This window comes from Mustelus asterias, chromosome 24 (genome assembly GCF_964213995.1).
Source record: "Mustelus asterias chromosome 24, sMusAst1.hap1.1, whole genome shotgun sequence".
Taxonomy (NCBI): Eukaryota; Metazoa; Chordata; class Chondrichthyes; order Carcharhiniformes; family Triakidae; genus Mustelus; species Mustelus asterias.
This window is the reverse complement of record NC_135824.1, coordinates 12,232,922-12,256,176: the sequence shown is the minus strand read 5'-3', so window position 1 is coordinate 12,256,176 and position 23,255 is coordinate 12,232,922. Positions and strand designations below refer to the sequence as shown.

Genomic DNA, 23,255 nt, shown 5'->3' with positions numbered 1-23,255 from the left:
GTGTTTTTTTCATAGTTACACTCTTCTATTTCTTTTATATAAAAATGATGTTAGTTTAGTTTTATTTAGATTTCTAACCAACAACATCTTGCGTGTCCGCTTTGACGGAACCACATGATGGGTGGGATCAGTTTCCATTCACCGTGGAATAGTGTTCATCAAAGAGAGACATGTGGTATAAATAGAGAGGTCGATGGGGAGCAGTGAGACTCTTGGTTCATTAAAGGAATGAGGAAGGGATTTGTTAACCACATATGAGGTCATCCTTCACTTGCCTTCCTCTCAAGTTGAGAAAATTGAGCATCTCGATTCTCACAGGAAGCTCAAGCCCTGTTGAGACATTATATCAGTAAGGACTTGATTATAAACTGAGAATAGCTCGGGATAAAAGTAACTGAAGCAGTCACTGCCTTGTATGTATATTTATCTCCTTATGGGAAATGTTACAGTGAAGGTTGACCCCACTGAAGCACTCAAATAAAATACAGATTCCTGATTAAGGAGAGAGTGAAGCGATATCGGATTAACTCCAAGATAAGAACTTTGATTTGATTTATTATTGTCGTGTGTATTAACATACAGTGAAAAGTATTGTTTCTTGCACGCTGTACAGACAAAGGATACCACTCAATAGAGAAGGAAAGGAGATAATGCAGAACTGTTACAGTCATAGCTAGGGTGTAGAGCAAGATCAACTTAGTGCGAGGTAGGTCCATTCAAAAGTCTGATGGCAGAAGGAAAGAAACTATTCTTGAGTCAGTTGGTATACGAGCTCAGACTTTTGTATCTTTCTCCCGATGGAAGAAGATGAAAGAGAGAATGTCTGGGGTGCGTGGGCCCCTTAACTATGCGGGCTGCTTTTCCAAGGCAGGCAGCAGTAAGTGTAAACAGAGTCAATGGATGGGAGGCTGGTTTGCGTGATGGATTGGGCTACACTCACGATCTTTTATAGTTTCTTGTGGTCTTGGGCGGAGCAAGAGCCATACCAAGCTGTGATACAACCAGAAAGAATGCTTTCTATGGTGCATCTGTAAAGTTGGTGAGAGTCGTAGCTGACATGCCAAATTTCCTTAGTCTTCTGAGAAAGTAGAGGTGTTGGTGGGCTTTCTTAACTATAGTGTCGGCATGGGGGGACCAGGATAGGTTATTGGTGATCTAGTCACCCAAAAACTTGAAGCTCTCGACCATTTCTACTTTGTCCCCATTGATGTAGACAGGGGCATGTTCTCCACTACGCTTCCTGAAGTTGATGACAAACTCCTTCATTTTGTTGACATTGAGGGAGAGATTATTGCACCAGTTCACCAGATTCTCTATCTCATTCCTGTACTCTGTCTCGTCATTGTCTGAGATCCGACCCACTACGGTGGTGTCATCAGCAAACTTGAAAATCGAGTTGGAGGGGAATTTGGCCACACAGTCATGGGTGTATAAGGAGTATAGTAGGGGGCTGAGGACACTTGGGCCACCAGTGTTGAGGATGATCGAGTAGGCTTACATTAACACTGCAATGAAGTTACTGTGAAAGTACACGATGGGTGGGATCAGTTTCCATTCACCGTGGAGTAGTGTTCATTAAAAGGAGATATGTGGTATAAATAGAGAGGTCGATGGGGAGCAGCGAGGGTCTTGATTCATTAAACGAGTGAGGAAGGGATTTGTGGCCGGTTTCTGGTTGAGCAGTTCCAGCATTTTCAGTTTTTATTAAAGCCTGTTTCTGTATTGCACTTTCCATGTGCCATGCTCTCCTTCCGCTTATTTGTATTTGTGAACCATAAAGAGTTTGTGACCTAGAAAGTAGTAATAGGTCACCAAACCACTTGATTTATCACATCTTCCCTCCTAATCGCTTCCGCCTTGGTGTTATCCTGTGATCAGAGCCTTGAACCATCACCTAGATTTCTCAATAAGAAAAGCAACATTGAGGGGGAGAGCCACTCATGTTTAGGAAGTGAACTTGGATCTGAAGCACGATGGAAAAGGGATAGTGTGAAGTAGCATTGCCGTGACGATGTATTACATTACAAACCCGGTAAATGTTGACATTGTGCGAGTGGGCTGCTAATTTGCTTGTCTTATACTTTCACACAGCATAAGAATCTACCCCAATGTGTTATAGAAAACATGCTCTGGCTCAAGGATGCGGGATCTTTAACTTATCAAGAGCAACCACAAAAATCAGCTGTGGGTCTCACACATAAGAAAACCTATTTAATTATTTTTTACAGAGAGTATACAATTCACCCACAGCTGTAACGCAATGGCTGAGTTTACTATTCCTTAATGAGTGACACAGCTCTCATTCACAATATTCCTGAAATTCAGCTCAATGTTTGCTTGCTTTCCTTTTCCATCCTGTCTCTTCTTTCTTGCCCTGTCAGTCTCTCTCTCCTTTCCCACCCTGCCTCTCTTTCTCTGTCATTTTCCCTACCTCTCCTTTCCCAATCTGCCTCACCAGCCCAGAGCAGTGACTCAACAACCCAAGGCTCTGGCCTACTCCCAGTCTGAGGCTGCATCTGGGCCTGGAGCCTGGACCTCTTTCTCAGTTTTCAGGGGCTGAGGCCCTAACCTGGGACACCACTGGAGCTGGGAGGGGGTGAGGGGAGTAAGCCACTGCCGATGGAGCCATGTGTCCTGCTCCTTTTCTCCACTGCCCAGCAACTTCCAAAATATGACGTGCGCGCCCGCTCCTGGATCTCTCCCCACAACCTGGGCCTCTGGTGACTGCAGCCAAGGCTCAGGCATCAGAACACGATGGCAGTATAAAAGCTCCAGGAGTCGGCTGTGAAGGAACAGTGCTTTATTGCACAAAATAAAATAATCAAAAAAAAAGCCACAAGCCTGTGGTGAACACAACAGGTCCCAACTGGGACAAATGAAATAATGGACCCACTCAGGGGCCTGCTTTATACAGGGCTCGGTATACAAGCTCCATCAGGTTGGTTAATTACCAATCCCCAGGAAGCTGGGGATCCCCAATCCATCACGCAAATCAGCCTCCCATCCATTGACTCTGTCTACACTTCCCGCTGCCTCAGCAAAGCAGCCAGCATAATTAAGGACCCCACGCACCCTGGGACATTCTCTCTTCCACTTCTCTCTTCGGGAAAAAGATACAAAAGTCTGAGGTCACGTACCAACCGACTCAAGAACAGCTTCTTCCCTGCTGCCATCAGACTTTTGAATGGACTTATCTTGCATTAAGTTGATCGTTCTCTACACCCTAACTATGACTGTAACACTACATTCTGCACCCTCTCCTTTCCTTCTCTATGAACGGTATGAATGCGCAAGAAACAATACTTTTCACTGTATGTTAATACATGTGACAATAATAAATCAAATCAAAAAAAGCTCGTATTCAATGATTCCTGCAGGGAGGTCAATCAGTGATTCCCCATGCAAGTCATGGGAGTTATCACAGGCAGCTGGCCCAGAGTGCAGCACATGGTGGGAGGGGGGGTCGGATTTTGAAATCTCCCCATTGGCGGGGTGAAAAATGAAAGGGGTTGGATCTGGCCCCCAGGCTGAGGGTTCCCCACCCCTGTTACAGAGCATGTGCATTTACAAGGACCACCTTTAGGAACATGGTGTTCTCAGGAGAATGTGTTGCAAATATTTCACTTTATTGCCGCCCTTGCCGCTGGACTGGTGTGCTATGGCAGCAGTGCCTACTGGGTGCACTGTAGTAAGTCACTGAGCTTGCTTCGACACAACTTCTACCATCAAGAAAGGCAAGAGCAGCAGAATCAGGGGAAAAGTGTCACTTCCAAGTTTTCCTGCGAGACACAAATTGTCCTGATTAGAATAATAGAATCCCTATAGTGGAGAAAGAGGGCATTCGGCCCATTGAACCTGCTCTGACAACAATCCCACCCAGGCCTTATCCCCTTAATCCCATGTATTTACCTTGCTAATCCCTCTGACACTAATGGGTAATTTAGCATGGCCAATCAGCCTAACCTGCACACCTATGGACTGCCGGAGGAAACTGGAGCACCCGGAGGAAACCCACGCAGACACGAGGAGAACATGTAAACTCCACACAGACAGTCACCTGAGGCTGGAAGTGAACTCGGGTCCCTGGCGCTGTGAGGCAGCAGTGCTAACCACTGTGCCCCAACAAGGATATGTAACATCAAAAATAGAAATAGAGACAGTTATATCGCACCTTTCAAAAGCTCAGTAAGTAGTCTCACAACACCAGGTTAAAGTCCAACAGGTTTATTTGGTAGCACGAGTTTTCGGAGCCACTGCTCCTTCATCAGGCGCATATTGACACAGACATCAAGTTTCTACAAAGTTGCAAGAAAGCAGATCTTGTAATTGAGTTTGTGTCTATATATGCCCTGTTTGTGAAACAAATCCTGCACTCACCTGATGAAGGAGCAGCGGCTCCGAAAGCTCGTGCTACCAAATAAACCTGTTGGACTTTAACCTGGTGTTGTGAGACTACTTACTGTGCCTACCCCAGTCCAATGCCGGCAACTCCACATCAAAAGCTCAGAATATCCCAAAGCACTTTACAACCAATGCAGTCTTACTGACGTGTAGTCACTATTGTAATGCAGGAAACCTGGCAGCCAGTTTGTGCACAGCAAGGTTCCGCAAGCAGTAATAAGATAATGACCAGATAATATGCTTTAGTTGTGTTGATGGAGAGTAAATATTGGCCAGGACACAGGGAATCATTCATTCATTGTCACTTGGTCAGAATTCTGGAACTCCCTCCTTTACACTCTTGTGGGAGTAGCATTGGTTCGATGAGAAGGATCATCACCTCAGGGACAATGATAAATGAGCAATGCGTACAGGCTTGCCAGTATTTTCCGCATCTGCGGATTAACTGAAAATATAAAAGAATGAGAAAGAGTAAAAGAGGAAAAGTAACAGAAGGAAAAGGAAACAGACACATGCTGCTGCTGACAGGGTTAATGCTAAGTCTCCAGTTGTTTCTGTTGAGCTGGCTTTGTGGCATTGCTGACAGGAGAGTATTGTGTGTTTTGCTGTCAGCTGCTTGGTTCTGTGGCTGGCGTTCAACTTTTGCTGCAAACACAGAAATTGTCAATTATGCTGAGGGCAGATATTTTCATGAAAATCTCCAGAACAAATTGAAATCTTTACATGATATATCATTCAGTGGCTTGGTCTTAAATTTTGCTTTGTAACACGCCTCTGAAGCACCTTGAGGCGTTTTGTTATGAAAAAGTTGCTCAAAAAATACATTCATTGTTGTTATGACTAGAATTGTGCAAATATTAAAACCAACAACTTTAAGGATTGATTTATGCTATACTGGCCCAGAACATGCTAAGCTGCTGAAAGCTGATCAACATTTCAGCTCACTTCTGTAACCTCAACCTCTCTTTCATGCAAATTTCATGCATAGAATCATAGAATCCCTACAGTACAGAAGGAGACCATTCGGCCCATCGAGTCTGCACTGACCACAATTCCATCGAGGCCCTATCCCCGTAACCCCACATGTTTATGAAAGCAAATTACTGCGGATGCTGGAATCTGAAACCAAAAGAGAAAACGCTGGAAAATCTCAGCAGGCCTAGCAGCATCTGTAAGGAGAGAAAAGAGCTGACGTTTCGAGTCCAGATGACCCTTTGTCAAAGCTAAAAGGCACAGAAAGTGGGAGATATTTATACTGCAGGGGGAGGAGGGAATGAAAGATGAGTCATAGCCATAGAAACCAGGGGAGAAGACTGCTAATAGCTGTCCACAGAGAGAATAAAGGGTGTGACAGCCCACTTCTACCTACTTCCCAAAATCCACAAAAAGGACTATCCTGGTAAGCCCATTGTGTCAGCATGCTCCTGCCCCACTGAACTATTTCCTCTTACCTTGACTCCATCCTCACCCCACTGGTCCATTCCCTGCCCACCTACATCCGGGATTCCTCTGATGCCCTGGGTCATATTGACAGCTTCGAGTTTGCAGGCCCTAACCGCCTCCTATTCACCATGGATGTGCAATCTCTCTACACCTCCATCCCACACCAGGACGGCCTGAGAGCTCTTCGCTTCTTTCTTTAAAAGAAGCCTGAACAATTCCCATCCACCACCACTCTCCTCCGCCTGGTGAACTCGTTCTATCTCTCAACAACTTCTCCTTTAACTCATCCCAGTTTCTCCAAATAAAAGGAGTAGCAATGTGTACCCGCATGGGTCCTAGATACACTTGTCTTTTAATGGGGTATGTGGAACATTCCTTGTTCCAGGCTCACCCAGGTCCCCTCCCACAACTCCCTTACCGGCACATCGATGACTATTTTGGTGCCGCTTCATACTCTCGTCCAGACCTCGAAAAATTAATCAATTTTGCTTCCAGTTTCCACCCCTCCATCGCCTTCACCTGGTCCATCTCAGACACTTCCCTTCCCTTCCCTGACCTTTCTGTCTCCAATTCTGGCAATAGACTATCTACCAATGTCCATTACAAGCCCACTGACTCCCACAGCTATCTGGACTACAGCTCTTCACACCCCACATCCTGTAAGGACTCCATCCCTTTCTTTCAGCTCGTTCGGCTCCGTCTCATTTGTTCTGGTGATGTCACTTTCCAAAGCGGTGCTTCTAATATGTACTCCTTTTCCTCAACTATGGATTCCCTGTCGACGGGGCCCTCAACAGCATGCCATCTCCCATGTCATGGCCCTCACCCCCACCCGTCGCTCCCAGAACAAGGAAAGAGTCCCCCTTGTTCATACATTTCACCCCGCCAGCCTCTGCATGCAAAGCATAATCTTCCGCCATTTTCGCCAACTCCAACGTGATGCCACCACCAAACACATCTTCCCTTCACTCCCTCTGTCAGCATTCCACAGAGACGGTTCCCTCCGGGAAAACCTAGTCCACTCCTCCACTATACCCAACACCTCTCCCGTCACCCATGGCACCTTCCCATGAAATTGCAGAAGGTGCAACACCTGTCCCTTTACTGCTTCTATGCTCACCATCCAAGGTCTAAAACATTCATTCCAGGTTAAGCAGTGTTTCACTTGCACCTCTTTCAATTTCGTGCATTGCATTCGCTGCTCCCAATGTGGTCTCCTCTATATCAGAGAGGCCAAGCGTAGACTGGGTGATCACTTTGCTGAGTACCTTCGGCCTGTGCGCAATCAGGACCCTGACCTTTCGGTTGCTTGCTATTTTAACACACGATCCTGCTCCCATGCCTACATGTCTGTCCTTGGCTTGCTGCAATGTTCCAGTGAAGCTCAACGCAAACTGGAGGAACAGCATCTCATCTTCCAGCTAGGCACTTTACAGCCTTCCAGTCTCACCATCGAATTCAACAACTTCAGATGGTTTGCTCTACCCCACCTCAGCCCCCTTTGTTTTCATTCTATTTTATTTAATTTTTTACTGTTCTCTACCTTTTATTTATGGTCTTTCTTCATTTTTCCCCTCTCCCTCTTTCCTTCCCCCTACTTCATCCCCCTTCCCTTCCCTTTTCTCCCCCTGCTTCCCCTTTTCTACATTCTATCTCTGTCCCATTCCGCCCCCCCCCCTCCCCCGCACCCCCACAACATCTCCATCTAACACAGCTTACAGTTTCTCTGCCGTTTGGACATTCACACCCTTTATTCTCTCTGTGGACAGCTATTAGCAGTCTTTTCCCTTGTTTCTGTGGCTATGACTCATCTTTCATTCCCTCCTCCTGCAGTATAAATATCTCTCACTTTCTACGCCTCTTAGCTTTGACAAAGGGTCATCTGGACTCGAAACGTCAGCTCTTTTCTCTCCTTACAGGTGCTGCCAGACCTGCTGAGATTTTCCAGTGTTTTCTCTTTTGACCCCACATATTTACCCTGCTAGTTCCCCTGACACAAGGGGCAATTTAGTGTGGCCAATCCACCGACCACAATCCCACCCAGGCCCTATTCCATGCATTTACCCTGCTAATCCCCCTGACACCAGGGTTAATTTAGCATGGTCAATCAACCTACCACGCACATCTTTGAGAGGAAACCAGAGCACCCGGAGGAAACCCACGCAGACATCGGGACAAAGTGCAAACTCCACACAGACAGTGACCTGAGGCCAGAATTGAACCTGGGACCCTGGTGTTGTGAGACAGCAGTGCTAACCACTATGCCATCATTAATTAATGTAATATTGTAAATCAGCTTTAAATAGTTAAGAACTGGTGTTAACCCCAGGGGTTTTGATTTGATTTGATTTATTATTGTCACATAGAAACATAGAACAGTACAGCACAGAACAGGCTCTGCGGCCTGTGTGGAGAGCACATTTCCACTCCATCTGACGAAGGAGCAGCGCTCCGAAAGCTAATGGTATTTGCTACCAAATAAACCTGTTGGACTTTAACCTGGTGTTGTTAAAACTCTTTCTGTGGGAGGAAACCAGAGCACCCGGAGGAAACCTATGCAGACACAGGGAGAACGTGCAAACTCCACACAGACAGTGACCCAAGCCGGGAATCGAACCTGGGGCCCTGGCGCTGTGAGGCAGCAGGGCTACCCACTGTGCCACTGTGCTACCCCCACGGTATCTTTTTCTTGACGGACAAAAGTGGAAGAGAGTATGTCTGGGGTTCATGGGGTCCTTGGTTATGCAGGAAGCTTTATCGAGGCAGAGGAAAGTGTTTGCTGAGGTGCAAGAGCACTCAAATGTTTTGGGTCACTTCGCTAGCCTGATAAGTCATATAATGCAGGCACAGATTTGGACAGGTGTAGGGAGTGTATGAATGAAGGAAGTGTGAACATTTCATATTGGTGAAACTTGAAGGGAATCGGATAATTACAGGGAAGTTTCAGAACAGTGAGACAACAACTCCTGCAGCTGGACACCTCCACATGACCATCTCACACAGCATCACCTCCAACTCAGCAACCATCAAATGGTGGTGGGAGCACTGGGATTCACTAATAATTAGTAGACTCCGAACTGTGTGTTGGGTTTCCTTTCCTTCAGATTTGACTGTTGGTCCTTAGCTCTCCCCTCTTATTGCCTTCAACAAAGACTGCCAATGGGTTGCAATGCCTTTTCAGTCTTTCAAAGGCTTTAAGACATTCTGTCTCCCTTTTCTGCCACTTCTCTGTAATTATCAGATTCTCTTTAAGTATCAGAGTGGGTGTGAGGGTAGACTGAGCCGACAGGACACATCCTTCATGCAGGCAGGTCTGCCTGGCATTCTTTCGCTGGTCTCCATCTTCCAACTGGAAACAGCTCACACATAACGGCATTTGCATTGGGGACTCATTGGCAGTTTTCTAGCCCAAGGGCACAAAAATTAATTGTCGCACCCTCACCAGTGCATTGTTAATTGTACCACCCTCACGAGTGCCCTGGCTGAGATTAAATGGTCAGAAACATGTAGCGTGTATGACCTATTGAGTCAGCAGTTTAATCTCGGGGTTCAGGTCACATTGCAAAACACTCCAGCTTCACTCTCACAGGTTATGGTACAATCTAAGCTTTGTCCTTGCTGAAATTACACTGTAATAGCTCCCTTCCAGCCATTGGTACTGCTATTTTTAACACAACTGAGTGTTTCAAATGACAGCTTTTTAACTGGTAAACAAAAGCTGTGCAAAAAAAAAATCAAAAAATAAAGTCACGCATTATCATGAATGTTATTCAGAGCCTTGCTCTGTTCTCAAATTCCCAGATATTTTTGATAGAGGGAAATAATGTGAGCTTTAGTATTTGGGTCCTAATAATTTTCTGGCAAGTGAAGGTTTAAACACTGGCTGTGGGGTTACTGGAAGTCAGCGCAGGAACTGACAGAAGCCATTACACTGCAGCTACCACACACTGAAACAGCTCTTACAAAAGTGACAAATAGCAGCAGCCTCCCACCCATTGACTCTGTCTATACTTCCCGCCGCATCAGAAAAGCAGCCAGCATGATCAAGGATCCCACGCACCCCGGACATACTCTCTTCCAGCTTCTTCCAACGGGAAAAAGATGCAGAAGTCTGATGTCACGTACCAACTGACTGAAGAAGAGTTTCTTCCCTGCTGCCATCAGACTTTTGAATGGACCTACCTAGCGCTAAGTTGATCTTTCTCTACATCCTAGCTATGACTGTAACACTATATTCTGCACCCTCTCCTTTCCTTCTCTATGAATGGTATGCTTTATATAGCATGCAAGAAACAATACTTTTCACTGTATACCAATACATGTGACAATAATAAATCAAATCATTTTTTAAAAAGTTTATTTATTAGTATCACAAGTAGGCTTACATTAACACAGCAATGAAGTTACTGTGAAAATTCCCTAGTCGCCACACTCCAACACCTGTTCAGATACACTGAGGGTGAATTTAGCATGGCCAATGCACCTAACCAGCATATCTTTTGGAGTGTGGGAGGAAACCAGAGCACCTGGAGGAAACCCACGCAGACATGGGGAGAACGTGCAGATTCTGCACGGACAGTCACCCAAGCCGGGGATTGAACCTGGGTCCCTGGCGCTGTGAGACAGCAGTGCTAACCACTGTGCCACCATGTGACTAGGTCTATGGTCTATTCATCCTCCAAATTTTGTAAACTTTGATATGGTTGACCACACGATCCTCTTCCTTGTCTCTGTAATCTCCTCCAGCCTGACAATTCCCCAGAAGTGCTAAATCCTGCAATCTGGATTCATATCCCTCCACCTGACCATTGGTGATTGTGGCTTCGGCTATCTAGGCCCTAAACTCTGAGATTCCTTTCCTGAACCCCAGTCTCTCTCTGTCTTTCTCTCCTTTGAGAACTGATTTAAAACTTTGCCTTAGCTTTTAATCGTCTGTCCCAGCCTCTCCTCTTTAGACTGATGTTAATCTTTTGTCTGATTACACTACTGTGGAGCACCTTTGGATGTTTTCCAACGTTATGTAAATGTAAAGGGTTGTTGCAGGAAGTGACCGAGGCTCATTTCTTCACACTGCAGAGATTTCAGAATATGGGGTAGGTTTTCTATCCATTGATCTGTTGACTTGGGTCAATAAGTTTTCACTAGTTGGTGTTTTGTGTCTGTCAGTTGATTATGATTTACTATGAAATGCACTCAAAATTAGCGTAGGTGAGGAAACATTGCTGAGTGGGCCACCTCCTCCATGATCATTGTGAGACAGAGTACAGTCAGGAGACAGAGAATCTGGTGAAATGGTGCGATGACAATAATCTCCCTTAATGTCAGTAAAACGAAGGGGAGAGTCATCGACTTCAGGAAACGTAGTGGAGGACATACCCCTGTCTTCATCAAAGTTTCTAAGTGTTCAGATCACCAACAATCCATTCTGGTCCCTCCACACACTGATGCTATATTTAAGAAAGTCCACCAGTGCCTCTACTTTCTCAGGAAACATTAAGGAAATTTGGCATGTCCACAACGACTCTCACCAATTTTTACAGTTGCACCATAGAAAGCATTCTTTCCAGATGCATCACAGGTAGGTATGGCTCTTTCTCTGACCAAGACCACAAGAAACCACAAAGAGTTGTGAATGTAGCCCAGTTAATCATGCAAACTAGCCTCCCATCCATTGACTCCATCTACACTTCCCGCTGTCTCAGAAAAGCAGCCAGCATAATCAAGGACTCCATGCACCCCGGACATATTGTCTTCCACCTTCTTCCGTCGGGAAAATCATACAAAAGTCTGAGGTCACGCGCCAACCGACTCAAAAACAGCTTCTTCCCTGCTGCCATCAAACTTTTGAATGGACCTATCACATATTAAGCTGATTTTGCTCCTTACCTATCGGTAATTGCAACACTCCATTCTGCAGCCTACTCTTTCCTTCTCCCCTATGTACTCTATGAACGGTGTGTTTTGTCTGTATAGATCGCAAGAAACAACACTTTTCACTGTATCCCAAAACACTTGACAATCAATCAGTTCAAGTAAAGGTAATTTGAGCCCGATTGGTGATGAGGGGCTTGACAGAGTGAATGCTGAAAGGATGTTTCCCCTTGGGGGAGAGACGAGAACCGGGGCACACAAATAACGGGTTTCCCAACAAAGGTGGCAATAAGGAGAATTTCTTTCCGTCAGAGGGTTGTGCGTCTGAACTCTTTTCCCGAGCGTGGTGGAGGCAGGTTCATTGAATATATTTAAGGTTGAGTTAGATAGATGTTCGATTGATAAGGGAGGCAAAGAATATAGGGAATAGGAAGAAAAGTGGAGTTGAGGCCACAGTTAGGTCAGCCATGATCTTTTTGAATGGTAGAGCAGGCTCGAGGGGCCAAATGGCCTACTTCTGCTCCTAATTTGTATATTCGTATATGCGTGTTCATTTTTCAAACATGAAGGCTGGGCAAATGAAAACCCTGGAAATATTTTTTTTTCCCCTCAGATTTGTTTCCTCCTTGCCTGAAGATGTTGATTTAAAAGCACAGGAGGCTACCCTCATATGAAAATTCTTATTCCCTGCCTCCCCCTCCCCCCAGACTGATAGAAATGATAGCATCTACCCAATCGGTATCAACCAACTCAGATTGGATATCTAACCATGGACATTCCTGATCCATATGGCTCTGTACCACACCTAGTTGGGCATTACGAGATTTAGATTGTTGAATCCCAGTTCCGTTCTTACTGCAATAACTTTAAGGCCCCACGTTTACTACAATTTAGCATAATTACTAGCAAACTCACTCAGAAAAGCCGTAATAATGGGTGGTTTGGGAAATAGAAATGTTACATTGCTACGGTAACAGGAAACACTTATGAAGCTGGGGTTGAATCCAATTTAGCAGAAAGGAGCTTTATTCTACACCTAAGCTGTATTATAGCCGACTTGGGAGTGTTTGATGAGGCGGTGCTGTGGGAACATTACTCTTTTTATAACATGATGGTGGGAATCATTTTACCGATAAGTGTAAAGGGATCACATTTATGCTTCCAACCTGTGCTGCTTCTCACAAGTATCCAATCTGTGGCTTACAAGTCCTTGGCAATCCCGTGAGGCTGATGCAACTCACTTCTCTTGGCTGTTTTATTTTCTTGTTTCTTTGGTTAAATTTCATAAACCTGGAAATTCGGAGACTGTTGTTGCCTCATTGGGGAATAAATCCTAAATCATAAAACCAAAATAATTTACTGTCAGCAGCTGAAAGTATATACAAATCATGGAACATGGATTTACATTTGTTGTTCAGTTGCTGCTGCTCCTTAGTTTGCACCTTTGCAGTCCGCAAAAAACAAAAAAAGCTCCGATGCCCTTTTTATAATCGGCCTTAATGCTTAAAGAGGCAGTGTAGGGTAAGCTTTGATCTCATTGGGAAATTCCCAGGGTCCCCCTCCAGATGGAACTCCAGATGCCCAAGACCGCAAGAAACTACAAAACGTCGTGAATGTAGCCCAATCCATCATGCAAACCAGCCTCCCATCCATTGACTCTGTCTACACTTCCCGCTGCCTTGGCAAAGCAGCCGGCATAATTAAGGACCCCACGCACCCTGGACATTCTTTCTTCCACCTTCTTCCGTCGAGAAAAAGATACAAAAGTCTGAGGTCACGCACCAACCGACTCAAGAACAGCTTCTTCCCTGCTGCCATCAAGCTTTTGAATGGACCTCCCTTGCATTAAGTTGATCTTTCTCTACACCCTAGCTATAACTGTAACACTACATTCTGCACTCTCTCGTTTCCTTCTCTATGAACGGTATGCTTTGTCTGAATAGCACTAGAAATAATACTTTTCACTGTATACTAATATATGTGACAACAATAAATCAAATCAAGTCAAATCAAATCAAACTCCATCTACCCGGGATCATCTGCACAGCCAAAATGTACTATTGTCAGTCACTCTCAGCCAATCAAGTTCAACCCTCTACAGATGACTGAGTGCTTCTGTGGCTCAAATGGACTGAAGATTTTTTCCCCCAGCAGTCTTCAGCTTCCATTAGTTGCTTCAATTAGAGAAAGTAACGAAGTCAATGATCTTATCTGGTAATGTTTTGGAACTTCAGAAAGTCATGGAAATACTGATGTGAACTCCACTGAGGTCTCTCATAGGGCATCAAATGTGTAATTCTCAAGGAAGGCCTAGGAATTTTCCTGACAGGTCCACTGACATAAAGCCTGGTACAAAAGATCATTCCAGCAAGCTTTTGTGAGTTTAAAACAAAAGTTATTTATTCTTACTTACTTATCTTGAAAATACACAACCATTGAGTCACCTGCCTCACACACCCTCTCACGCACACAATGATTAGATACAGGAGAAGCTAATATACTGTTACAGCTTATAATTACCTCAGTTTTTTTTAACTCTAACCATTTTATTTGTAAATATGCAACTATAAAAATGTAATATAAACCCTATTAAGACTTTGCCACAGAATCAGCTAGTCCTGAGGACGAGATTGGTACAAAATCTCAATTGATATCTTAGCTAAAAGGAAGATCTCTTTGTTGCCAAATGTTCACAATATTTGACAAGTTAACAAATGTGTGAGGGAAGGGCGGTAGTCCAAAGAAAATGGGTCTGAGCCACTTCGAATCATAGAATACTGTTCTACTCAATAGAATAGATCAAATACAATATCGCCATTTTCTTAAACAGAAAAGCCTGCCTGCATTGTTATTGCAACCAGTATACAAGCAGGAGTGCAAATCCACTTGTGAAGACAGCATGCTCTGAACAAAAATCAAAGGATGGGGTAAGTAGTTTCTTTTGCACCCTCAGACGTTCTGCCAAATGTTTTCTTTGTTCTCATCCCCTTGTGCTTGTTTTGTCTTGTTTATTTCACTCTCGAGCTGGACAATTGCTCTGTCAATCTTGTAGTTCTTGCTAACCAATGCGACCCAGTCATTATAGACTTTCCATGTATTTGAACCATTCTGTGACATGAGCTTCAGATTTTCAATTCTCACTGCCTGATGTTCTAGTTGCGCCATGGAGCTGTTCACCGATCCTTGCTGTGATACCATTCTTCTGTCCTGAGGATGGGACAGGCAGTTCATAGCTTTTCATACTGAGCAGTTCATAGAATCCATAGAATTCCTACAGTGCAGAAGGAGGCCATTTGGCCCATCGAATCTGCACCGAACACAATCCCACCCAGGCCCTATTCCCGTAACCCCACATATTTACCCTGCTAATCCCGACACTAGGGTCAATTTAGCATAGCCAATCAACCTAACCCGCACATCTTTGGACTGCGGGAGGAAACTGGAGCACCCGGAGGAAACCCACGCAGACATGGGGAGAATGTGCAAACTCCACATAGACAGTGACCCGAGGCTGGAATTGAACGCAGGTCCCTGGCACTGTGAGGCAGCAGTGCTAACCACTGTGCCACCGTGCTGCCCATGTTCCATTGGATGTGAGCTGCTAGTCACTCAAACTCATTCCTCACGATCTGTTTCAAAGGCTGAATTATCAGGTGTAGGCAAATAGCTCAGGTAATTTTTTGTGGGTCTATAATATCTGGTCTCTTCCTCCACCAGAGCAGCTGCCGTCTCTCGGAGCATTGTAGCCCTGGTCGAAATAGGGCAGCGCATCAACCAACACCTTGCCGGCTACAGCCAGCGGTCCTGCCATCTTTACTACCGCACCAGCTGACAGACCGATATCTTGGGTGAAGTTGATACTTTAAATTTGAAGTGAAGCTCTGATAAAGCGAAGGATTCTTGATTTGATTTATTATTGTCACATGTATTGGGATACAGTGAAAAGTATTTTTTCTTTACAGATAAAGCATACCATTCATAGAGTCCATAGTGGAGAAGGAAAGGAGAGGGTGCAGAATGTAGTGTTACAGTCATAGCTAGGGTGTAGAGAAAGATCAACTTAATATAAGGTAGGTCCATTCAAAAGTCTGGTGGCAGCAGGGAAGAAGCTGTTCTTGAGCCAGTTGGTACATGACCTTAGAATTTTGTTTCTTTTTTCATGCCTTGAGGTTTCATGTAGTCAAATTCTTGGAGCTTGGTTCTGAGGTGAACTTTAACTGGAAGAGGTTGAGCAATCCTTCTCTCTATGAGAGTACCCTACTTTCAAGGTATTGCTATTTATTAACTTGATTGCTTGGATGCCTTGTAGCTAATTTGATGGTTTTCAGTGGAACTGTCTGGAAGCATCTTCTTGCTGATATAAAAACAGACTAAAACATGTGATCATATCATGTGATCTTTTACAAGTTCAAAGCTCTTTTCCAAATAAGGTGGATGGTTACATTGATTTTTAAAATTAATTTGTGGGAGATGAGCATTGCTGGCTGGCCGGCATTTATTGCCCATCCCTCATTGCCCTTGTTGAGAGTCAACCACATTGCTGTGGCTCTGGAGTCACATGTAGGCCAGACCAGGTAAGGATAACAGATTTCCTTCCCTAAAGGGCATTAGTGAACCAGATAGGTTTTTACAACAATCGACAATGGTTTCATGGTCATTCTTTATGTCAAGCTTTTTTTATTGAATTCAAATTCCACCATCTGCCGTGGCAGGATTCGAAACCAGATCCCAGGAACATGAGCTGAGTTTCTGCATTAATAGTCCAGTGATAATACCACTAGGCCATCAACTCCCCAATATACAGCTGTTATTGTGGGGTTAACACCTTGACAGTTTGAGGTAACCAGTGTCTTGTGTTTGAATAACTCATTCAATTTGATAATACCCTTTTGGATTAGTTTCAGTAAAGGACATTGATTCAAGATTCATTTGTAATGTTCTTTTTCTTCCCACTAGAGATAGGGGAGTGGTTTCAATCCACGAGTAGTCAGGTGACACTCAGGCGGTCACATTTTGCAGCTTTTTGGGTTCAGTTTTAAAATACAAAAATTAATTGGAGGTTCAGAGTATGCCAGGCCTTGACACGATGCGTGCACAACCCAGCATGGTGGCTTTCTGGGCTAAATCAGAACATCCCCCTCGCCTCCTCCTCCCCCGCAACCCCCCCCCCCCCCACCAACGCACATACTGAGACTCTGGAATTCTCTCCCAAAACCTCCCTGCCCCTTTCCAGACAGTATAGGTCAGTGTTAATCATGAAAGAAATAAAGAAATGGTCACAGAAACCCAAGCTGTGATAGATTTCATTGTATAAATGTGTTTCCTCCCATAGCCTGAAAGACGTGCTGGTTCGGTGCATTGGCCATGCTAAATTCTCCTTCAGTGTACCCAGAGTGTGGCGACTAGGGATTTTCACAGTAACTTCATTGTAGTGTTAATGTAAGCCTACTTGTGACACTAATAAATAAACTTTAAGCTTTAACACCATCAATTGTTGTAAAAGCCCAACTGATTCACCATCATAGAAATCATAGAAACCCTACAGTGCAGAAGGAGGCCATTCAGCCCATCGGGTCTGCACTGACAACAATCCCACCTAGGCCCTTTCCCTGGAACTCCGCATATTTACCACGCTAATCCCTCTAACCTACACATCCCGGGACACTAAGGGGCAATTTAGCATGACTCTTGCACTGAACCCGCACATCTTTGGACTGTAGGAGGAAACTGGAGCACCCGGAGGAAACCCACGCAAACACGGGGGAGAACATGCTAACTCCACACAGAAAGTCACCTAATATCCTTTAGGGAGGGAAATCTGCCATTCGCACCTGGTCTGGTCTACATGTGACTCCAGACCAACAGCAATGTGGTTGACTCTGAAATGAACTAGCAAGCCACTCAGTTCGAGGGCACTTGGGAGTGGGCAACAAATGCTGGCTATGCCAGCGATGCCCACATCCCATGAAAGAACCTTAAAAAGAAATCGGAATTATTACTTTAAAAATCACTTGCCTGAGAGTTTAAAATAATTATATGGGATGCGATCTCCCTCAAAAGAAAACATTGGATTAAAAGATCCTGGGATTGCATGTAATGAAAACAGAATTTGATTCATGATGCAGGAGCCCTAATTATTTTTAATTAAATCAGCCCTCACGTAAAGTATATATTATCTCAATAACAGAGCAGACAGAAACAACACTGAGGGGGGGGGGGGGGTTGATTCATGGAGATTCACCCCCCCCCCCCCAAAACAAAAGGTAGAACAAAAAACTCACTAAAGTGAGAAGGAGTGAGTAACACAGAAAGTGAACAAAGTTGCAAGCAGTGGAAACCTTCCCCCTAGCTCCACTCCGAGTGAGAGCAGCTCCCACTTTGACGCATAGGGCTGCTGCCTGAGGCAGTGTATCCAAGTCAGCGAGATAATTGGATACACAGAGAGGCACGTGTCCTCTAATCTGTGATATTAGGCTCTTGACAGCTCCGGCTCTTCCCACCTTTCCCAACTCTTGAAGAAGAACCACCGAGCAAGAAGGGAGACAGAACAGACAGACAAGAGGATGCGACCCTACAGCCCGAAGTTTTACGTTACCCTCCTCATCACTTATTCTTTCGCCTTGGGATCAAGTGGTAAGGAGCAGCCAGACTTTGCAAACTTCAACGGAGAATTCCTTTAAAAAAAATTATTGTTGTTTTCTGCTTCCTGCTTTCGATAACTTCAGATTTCTGTTCGGTTCTTTCCTAGAATTAACTCCCCGGAATGTTCTTTGTCGTCGAAAATATTTTACCAGTATTTTCTTCTCCCTCCTACCCTTTATAATTCCACGTATTATTTATTCACCCCATTGAGATGAGATCATTTCTTTAAACTGGTAGAATAACTAAGAAGCTGCTTGGAAAAACTCAGCACCTCTGCCAGTTCTGTCTTTTAAAAAAAATATTTTGCTTTACAGTTATTTCACAAGGAGTTGTGTTCAGTTCGAGGGAGATGTAAATAAACAAGTGGCTCGCTGCAGTGAATTGATCTGATCCCTCCCCCCCGTTGCTGATTCGGATTTACAGGCTATAAAAAGTTAGGGTAAGCCACATGTCAACTGGGAAAGACGATTCCATTCCAGCTCAGCGAAAGTGTTTTCTTTCTGCCGTTTGCTTTGGGAGAGCTTAGGGATGAATCAGGGATTTCTGACTAACAAGAACATATGGAATGATTCACTTCCTGGGAAATTATTGCCAGGTCCACTGATTTTTATGTGACTGAAAGAGAGCAAGTCTTGTTTTTGCTTGGAGGGATTTGGGAGATTTTTCCGATGCTTTGAGAGCCACATTGCAATTTTTTTTTTCAAATTGAGAAAGCAAGTAGCCTTGCCCACAATACGCAAAGGGAATTGCTATTTCCGAAAGTGAGGACTCTTGGTTTACAGTGACTGAGTATAAATCACATTCTGTTTCACGTTTGTGTGTGTGTATGTGAATGTGGAACCTTCACTTGGTGTTGTAGGGATTGCATTCTGCGAACTATAAACTGGTGGTCTTGACTCTGTAGCTAAACTGAGCTTCTTGGGTTTAACTGTATTAAGTATTTGAATGGAAAGTGTGAGGGCAGCACAGTGGTTAGCACTGCTGCCTCATGGTGCCAGGGACCTGGATTCAATTCCTGGCTTGGGTCACTGTCTGTGCGGAGTCTGCACTTTCTCCCTGTGTCTGTGTGGGTTTCCTTCCACAGTCCGAAAGATGTGCTGGTTAGGTGCATTGGCCACACTAAAATTCTCCCTCAGAGTACCCGAACAGGCGCTGGAGTGTGGCGACTAGGGGATTTTCGCAGTAACTTCATTGCGGTGTTAATGTAAGCCTACTTGTGACACTAATAAATAAACTTAAAGATGTGCCTGTGCTATATATAGGATGCAGGATGACCGACGGATAGAATTTGTACAGTGGCTGCTAAAGTGTTTCTTAATTAGGTGTCATTAGTCCACATAGAATCCCTACAGTGCAAAAGGAGGCCATTTGGCCCATCAGGTTTGCACCAACCACAATCCCACCCAGACCCTATTCCCATAACCCCATGTATTTACCCTAGCTGGTCCCCCTGACACTGAGGGGCAATTTAGCATTGCCAATCCACCCGACCTGCACATCTTTGGACTGTGGAAGGAAACCGGAGCACCTGGAGGAAACCCATGCAGACACGGGGAGAATGTGCAAACTCCACATAGATCCAAGCTGGAAATTAAACTCGGGTCCCTGGCTCTGTGAGGCGGCGGTGCTAACCACTGTGCCACTGTGCCGCCCAATTGTTCACTAAAAGTGAAGAAAGGGTGTAAATATTTTCACAATTAACATTCAACCCAAAAGAAATAATGTTGGACATTTTTATAGCATCTTTCACAACCTCTGGCTGTCCTGAAGTACAATGAAATGGTTTGGAAGTGAAATGACTGTTGCAATGTAGGAATCTCAGCAGCCAATATGCTCACAGCAAGCTCCCACAAACAGCTATGTGATAATGGTTGGATATTCTGTGTTAGTGATGTTGATTGAGGGACAAGTATTGGCCAGGACACTGGGCAGAACTCCCTAGGTTTTCGACATAGTGCCTTGGTATCTTTTAGGTTCATCTGAGAGGGCAGACAGGGTCTCGGTTTAATGTCTCATCTGAAAGAAGATTCCTCTTGTGGAGCACACCCTCAGTCCTGCATTTGAGTGTTAGCCTTAGTTGTGTTCCGTGAGTCTTGGAACTTCTATTTCAAAGGTAAGAATGTTACTGAGTTATTGCTGACACGGTTCTACGGTAATGAAATCAACAAAGGTTTATTCTGTCTATTCTAAAGTAACAACATTTGGAAAGTGGCTGCATGTGAATGTCAACTAGGACAACGTGTTCCCATATAGTATCTTTATTGAAGCAAAACATCCCAAGTGTTTCACAAGGGAAAAGGGATGGGGATGCGCCGCAGAGCTGGTTGTCAGACAGGAGTTGGTTAAACAGTTCCTTATAGTGAACAAATGGCATCATGGCCCAGATTTTTTATGTCTCCAGACCACCAGACACAGGATGCCCTGACCCCCAAGTTACACCTTGAGACCCCTCGGAAGTCCCAACACACTGACGCCATGGTAACAAGACAACTGACCTATCCCTAATTTCCCCCCTCCCAACCTCACCTGACTAGGTCCCACCTGACAATCCCTCCTGACCTGACTAACCCTTCACCTACTTACCCACTTGCCACCCTAGCCACCTAGCACCCTACCCATTTGTCAACTTACCTCACCTACCTACCCATTAACACACATAAATTTGAGAAACGTGTGGCGGTCTCCACCCCCTGGGCCCCCGTCGATTGCCTGGCCCTACCCCAACCATCCTAGGGCTTCAATGGCTCCCGATCCACCAGGTGAGGCCATCACGTCAGGTGTGAAGCTTGACCAGCGAGGGGGTAAGTACAAGTGACCCGACGATAGCGTCTGGGACTTACTAATGACATGTATATGTCATTAATATTGATTTCACCAGCAAAGCGTGGCTGGTAAGATCGGGGGAGGTGAGAAACTGGCCGCGAATCTGATCTTATCATCTTGATTCACCAAACGGATGGGACAAGGTCGTAAGATGGCGCCATATATAAGTAAATGATTTTGAACAAGTTGAATCTAAGCCCCATATTTATATTTATATGTAACTTGGTAGTTATTCCCTTCCGAAACTTTTGTTTTGGGAGTTTCTTCTGATCTGTAGGACCCACAGTCAGAATTCAAAATTCTTCATTATCACAAAATCTCTCCTTTTGATTGTCATCTTTGAGATATTAATTTAATACAGCTGTGTGTAAGTGTGAACAGTAAGTATAATAACACAAAGATCTTCATAAACAATTTGATGAGAGAAGCTGTCTGGCTACAATGCTGTTGCCTGGGTGTGTGTTTGTTGCCTCTCTCAGAACTATCACCCTCCCCACCCCAAGCTATAATATCATTGGAACAAAAACAAAGAGAACAGAATCTACCGCCTCAGTGACGCTCCAGGTCCCATGACGGATGCTGGTTCCTACTCTCTTGATGTCTGGAATTGGGAAAACCAGCCCAGTTGCTCTGGCAACCACCCCCCCCCCCCCCCCCCCCCCTCCACTGTGCTAGTTAAGAAAACAATTATATGGTGCGTTTATGGGTCACTTCATAATGCATTGCACAACAACCTGATGATGGGTTTGTGCCATTCCATGATGTATGGTGTAGCATGCAATCCAGAAATTCAGACTGCCTTTCAGTTATGCTGTACTAATAGGATAGTGGGTGATGATCTGTTTGCTTCAGAATACACCATGGTAACGTACTGCATTTCCTGACAAAATGGATTTTACTCTTAGCTGCTTCAGCACCAAAAGTGCAGTAGACATTGGGTGACACAGTGGCTAGCACTGTTGCCTCACAGCGCCAGGGATCTGGGTTCAATTTCAGCCTTGGGTGACTGTGTGGAGTTTTCACATTCTCCCCGTGTCTGCGTGGGTTTCCTCCGAGTGCTCCAGTTTCCTCCCACAGCTACCAAGCTACATAAAAATATAAACAAGGGGCTCAAATTCAACTTGCTCAAAACACATTTACTTACATAGCGTTAAAAACCGGGCCTCTTGAGGATTCTGCCCTACAAAGATGTGCGAGTTAGGTTGTTTGGCTTTCTAAATTGCCCCAAATGTCAGGGGGATTAGCAGGATAAATACATGGGGTTATGAGGATAGGGCCTGGGTGGGATTGCTGTTGGTGCAGGCTTGATGGACTGAATAGCCTCCTTCTGCGCTGCAGGGATTCTATGATTAATGTGACTTGAGATTTGTGTTCTCTCTTAAAGGAGAAATTGGTAAAACTATTAGCTGAGGACAAAACCAAAAACTTGCATTTGTGTCACAAATTATCAGGTCTCACAGAACTGTGTAAATGTGCTTACAGTGAATTATTTTGAAATGCAGTCAACGTGAAATAGGTTGGCAGATGCAAAGGTCATTTTGCACACTGCAACTAACAGCAACAATGAATGAATGGTCAGTTTGTTTGTCCATTTTGCATAGTCAAGGGGAGGAATGTTGGCTAAGACACTAGAGAACATCCTCTTCAGAAAATCCCTACGGTGCCATTTGGCCCATTGAGTCTGCACTGACTCTCCAGTCTTACCAGACCCACTCTTAGCCCTGTAACCCCGCGCATTCACCCCACTAATCCTCCTAACCTCAGCATCTTTGGAGATTAAGGGGCAGTTTAGCATTGACAAGTTTTAAAGTTTAGTTTATTTATTAGTGTCACAAGTAGGCTTACATTCACACTGCAATGAAGTTACTGTAAAAGTCCCCGAGTCGCCACACTCTGATGCCTGTTTGGGTACACTGAGGGAGAAATTAGCATGGCCAATACACCTAACCAGCACATCTTTTGGACTGTGGGAGAAAACCGGAGCGCCCGGAGGAAACCCATGCAGACACGGGGAGAAAGTGCAAACTCCAGACAGATAGTGACCTGAGACCGGAATTGAACCTGGGTCCCTGGTG

At 44.7% G+C, this 23,255-nt stretch overlaps 1 protein-coding gene and 1 pseudogene across 4 annotated transcripts in view; one reads left to right on the top strand and one right to left on the bottom strand.

Annotated features, from left to right (window-relative positions):
• Positions 1 to 8,944: 8,944 nt before the first annotated feature.
• On the bottom strand, positions 8,945 to 15,526 carry LOC144511516 (pre-mRNA-splicing factor SPF27 pseudogene; annotated as a pseudogene).
• Positions 15,527 to 18,150: 2,624 nt separating this feature from the next.
• The window catches only part of LOC144511208 (EGF-like repeat and discoidin I-like domain-containing protein 3), a 105,829-nt gene continuing 100,724 nt past the window's right edge, over positions 18,151 to 23,255 (top strand). For 3 of the 4 annotated variants that reach the window (XM_078241299.1, XM_078241298.1, XM_078241297.1), the window contains exon 1: positions 18,217 to 18,348. In XM_078241299.1, coding sequence (XP_078097425.1) covers positions 18,279 to 18,348 — 70 coding nt within the window. In that variant the 5' untranslated portion in view covers positions 18,217 to 18,278. Of the gene's footprint in view, positions 18,349 to 23,255 lie in introns of all 4 variants that reach the window. The other variant, XM_078241300.1, reaches the window with a different exon arrangement.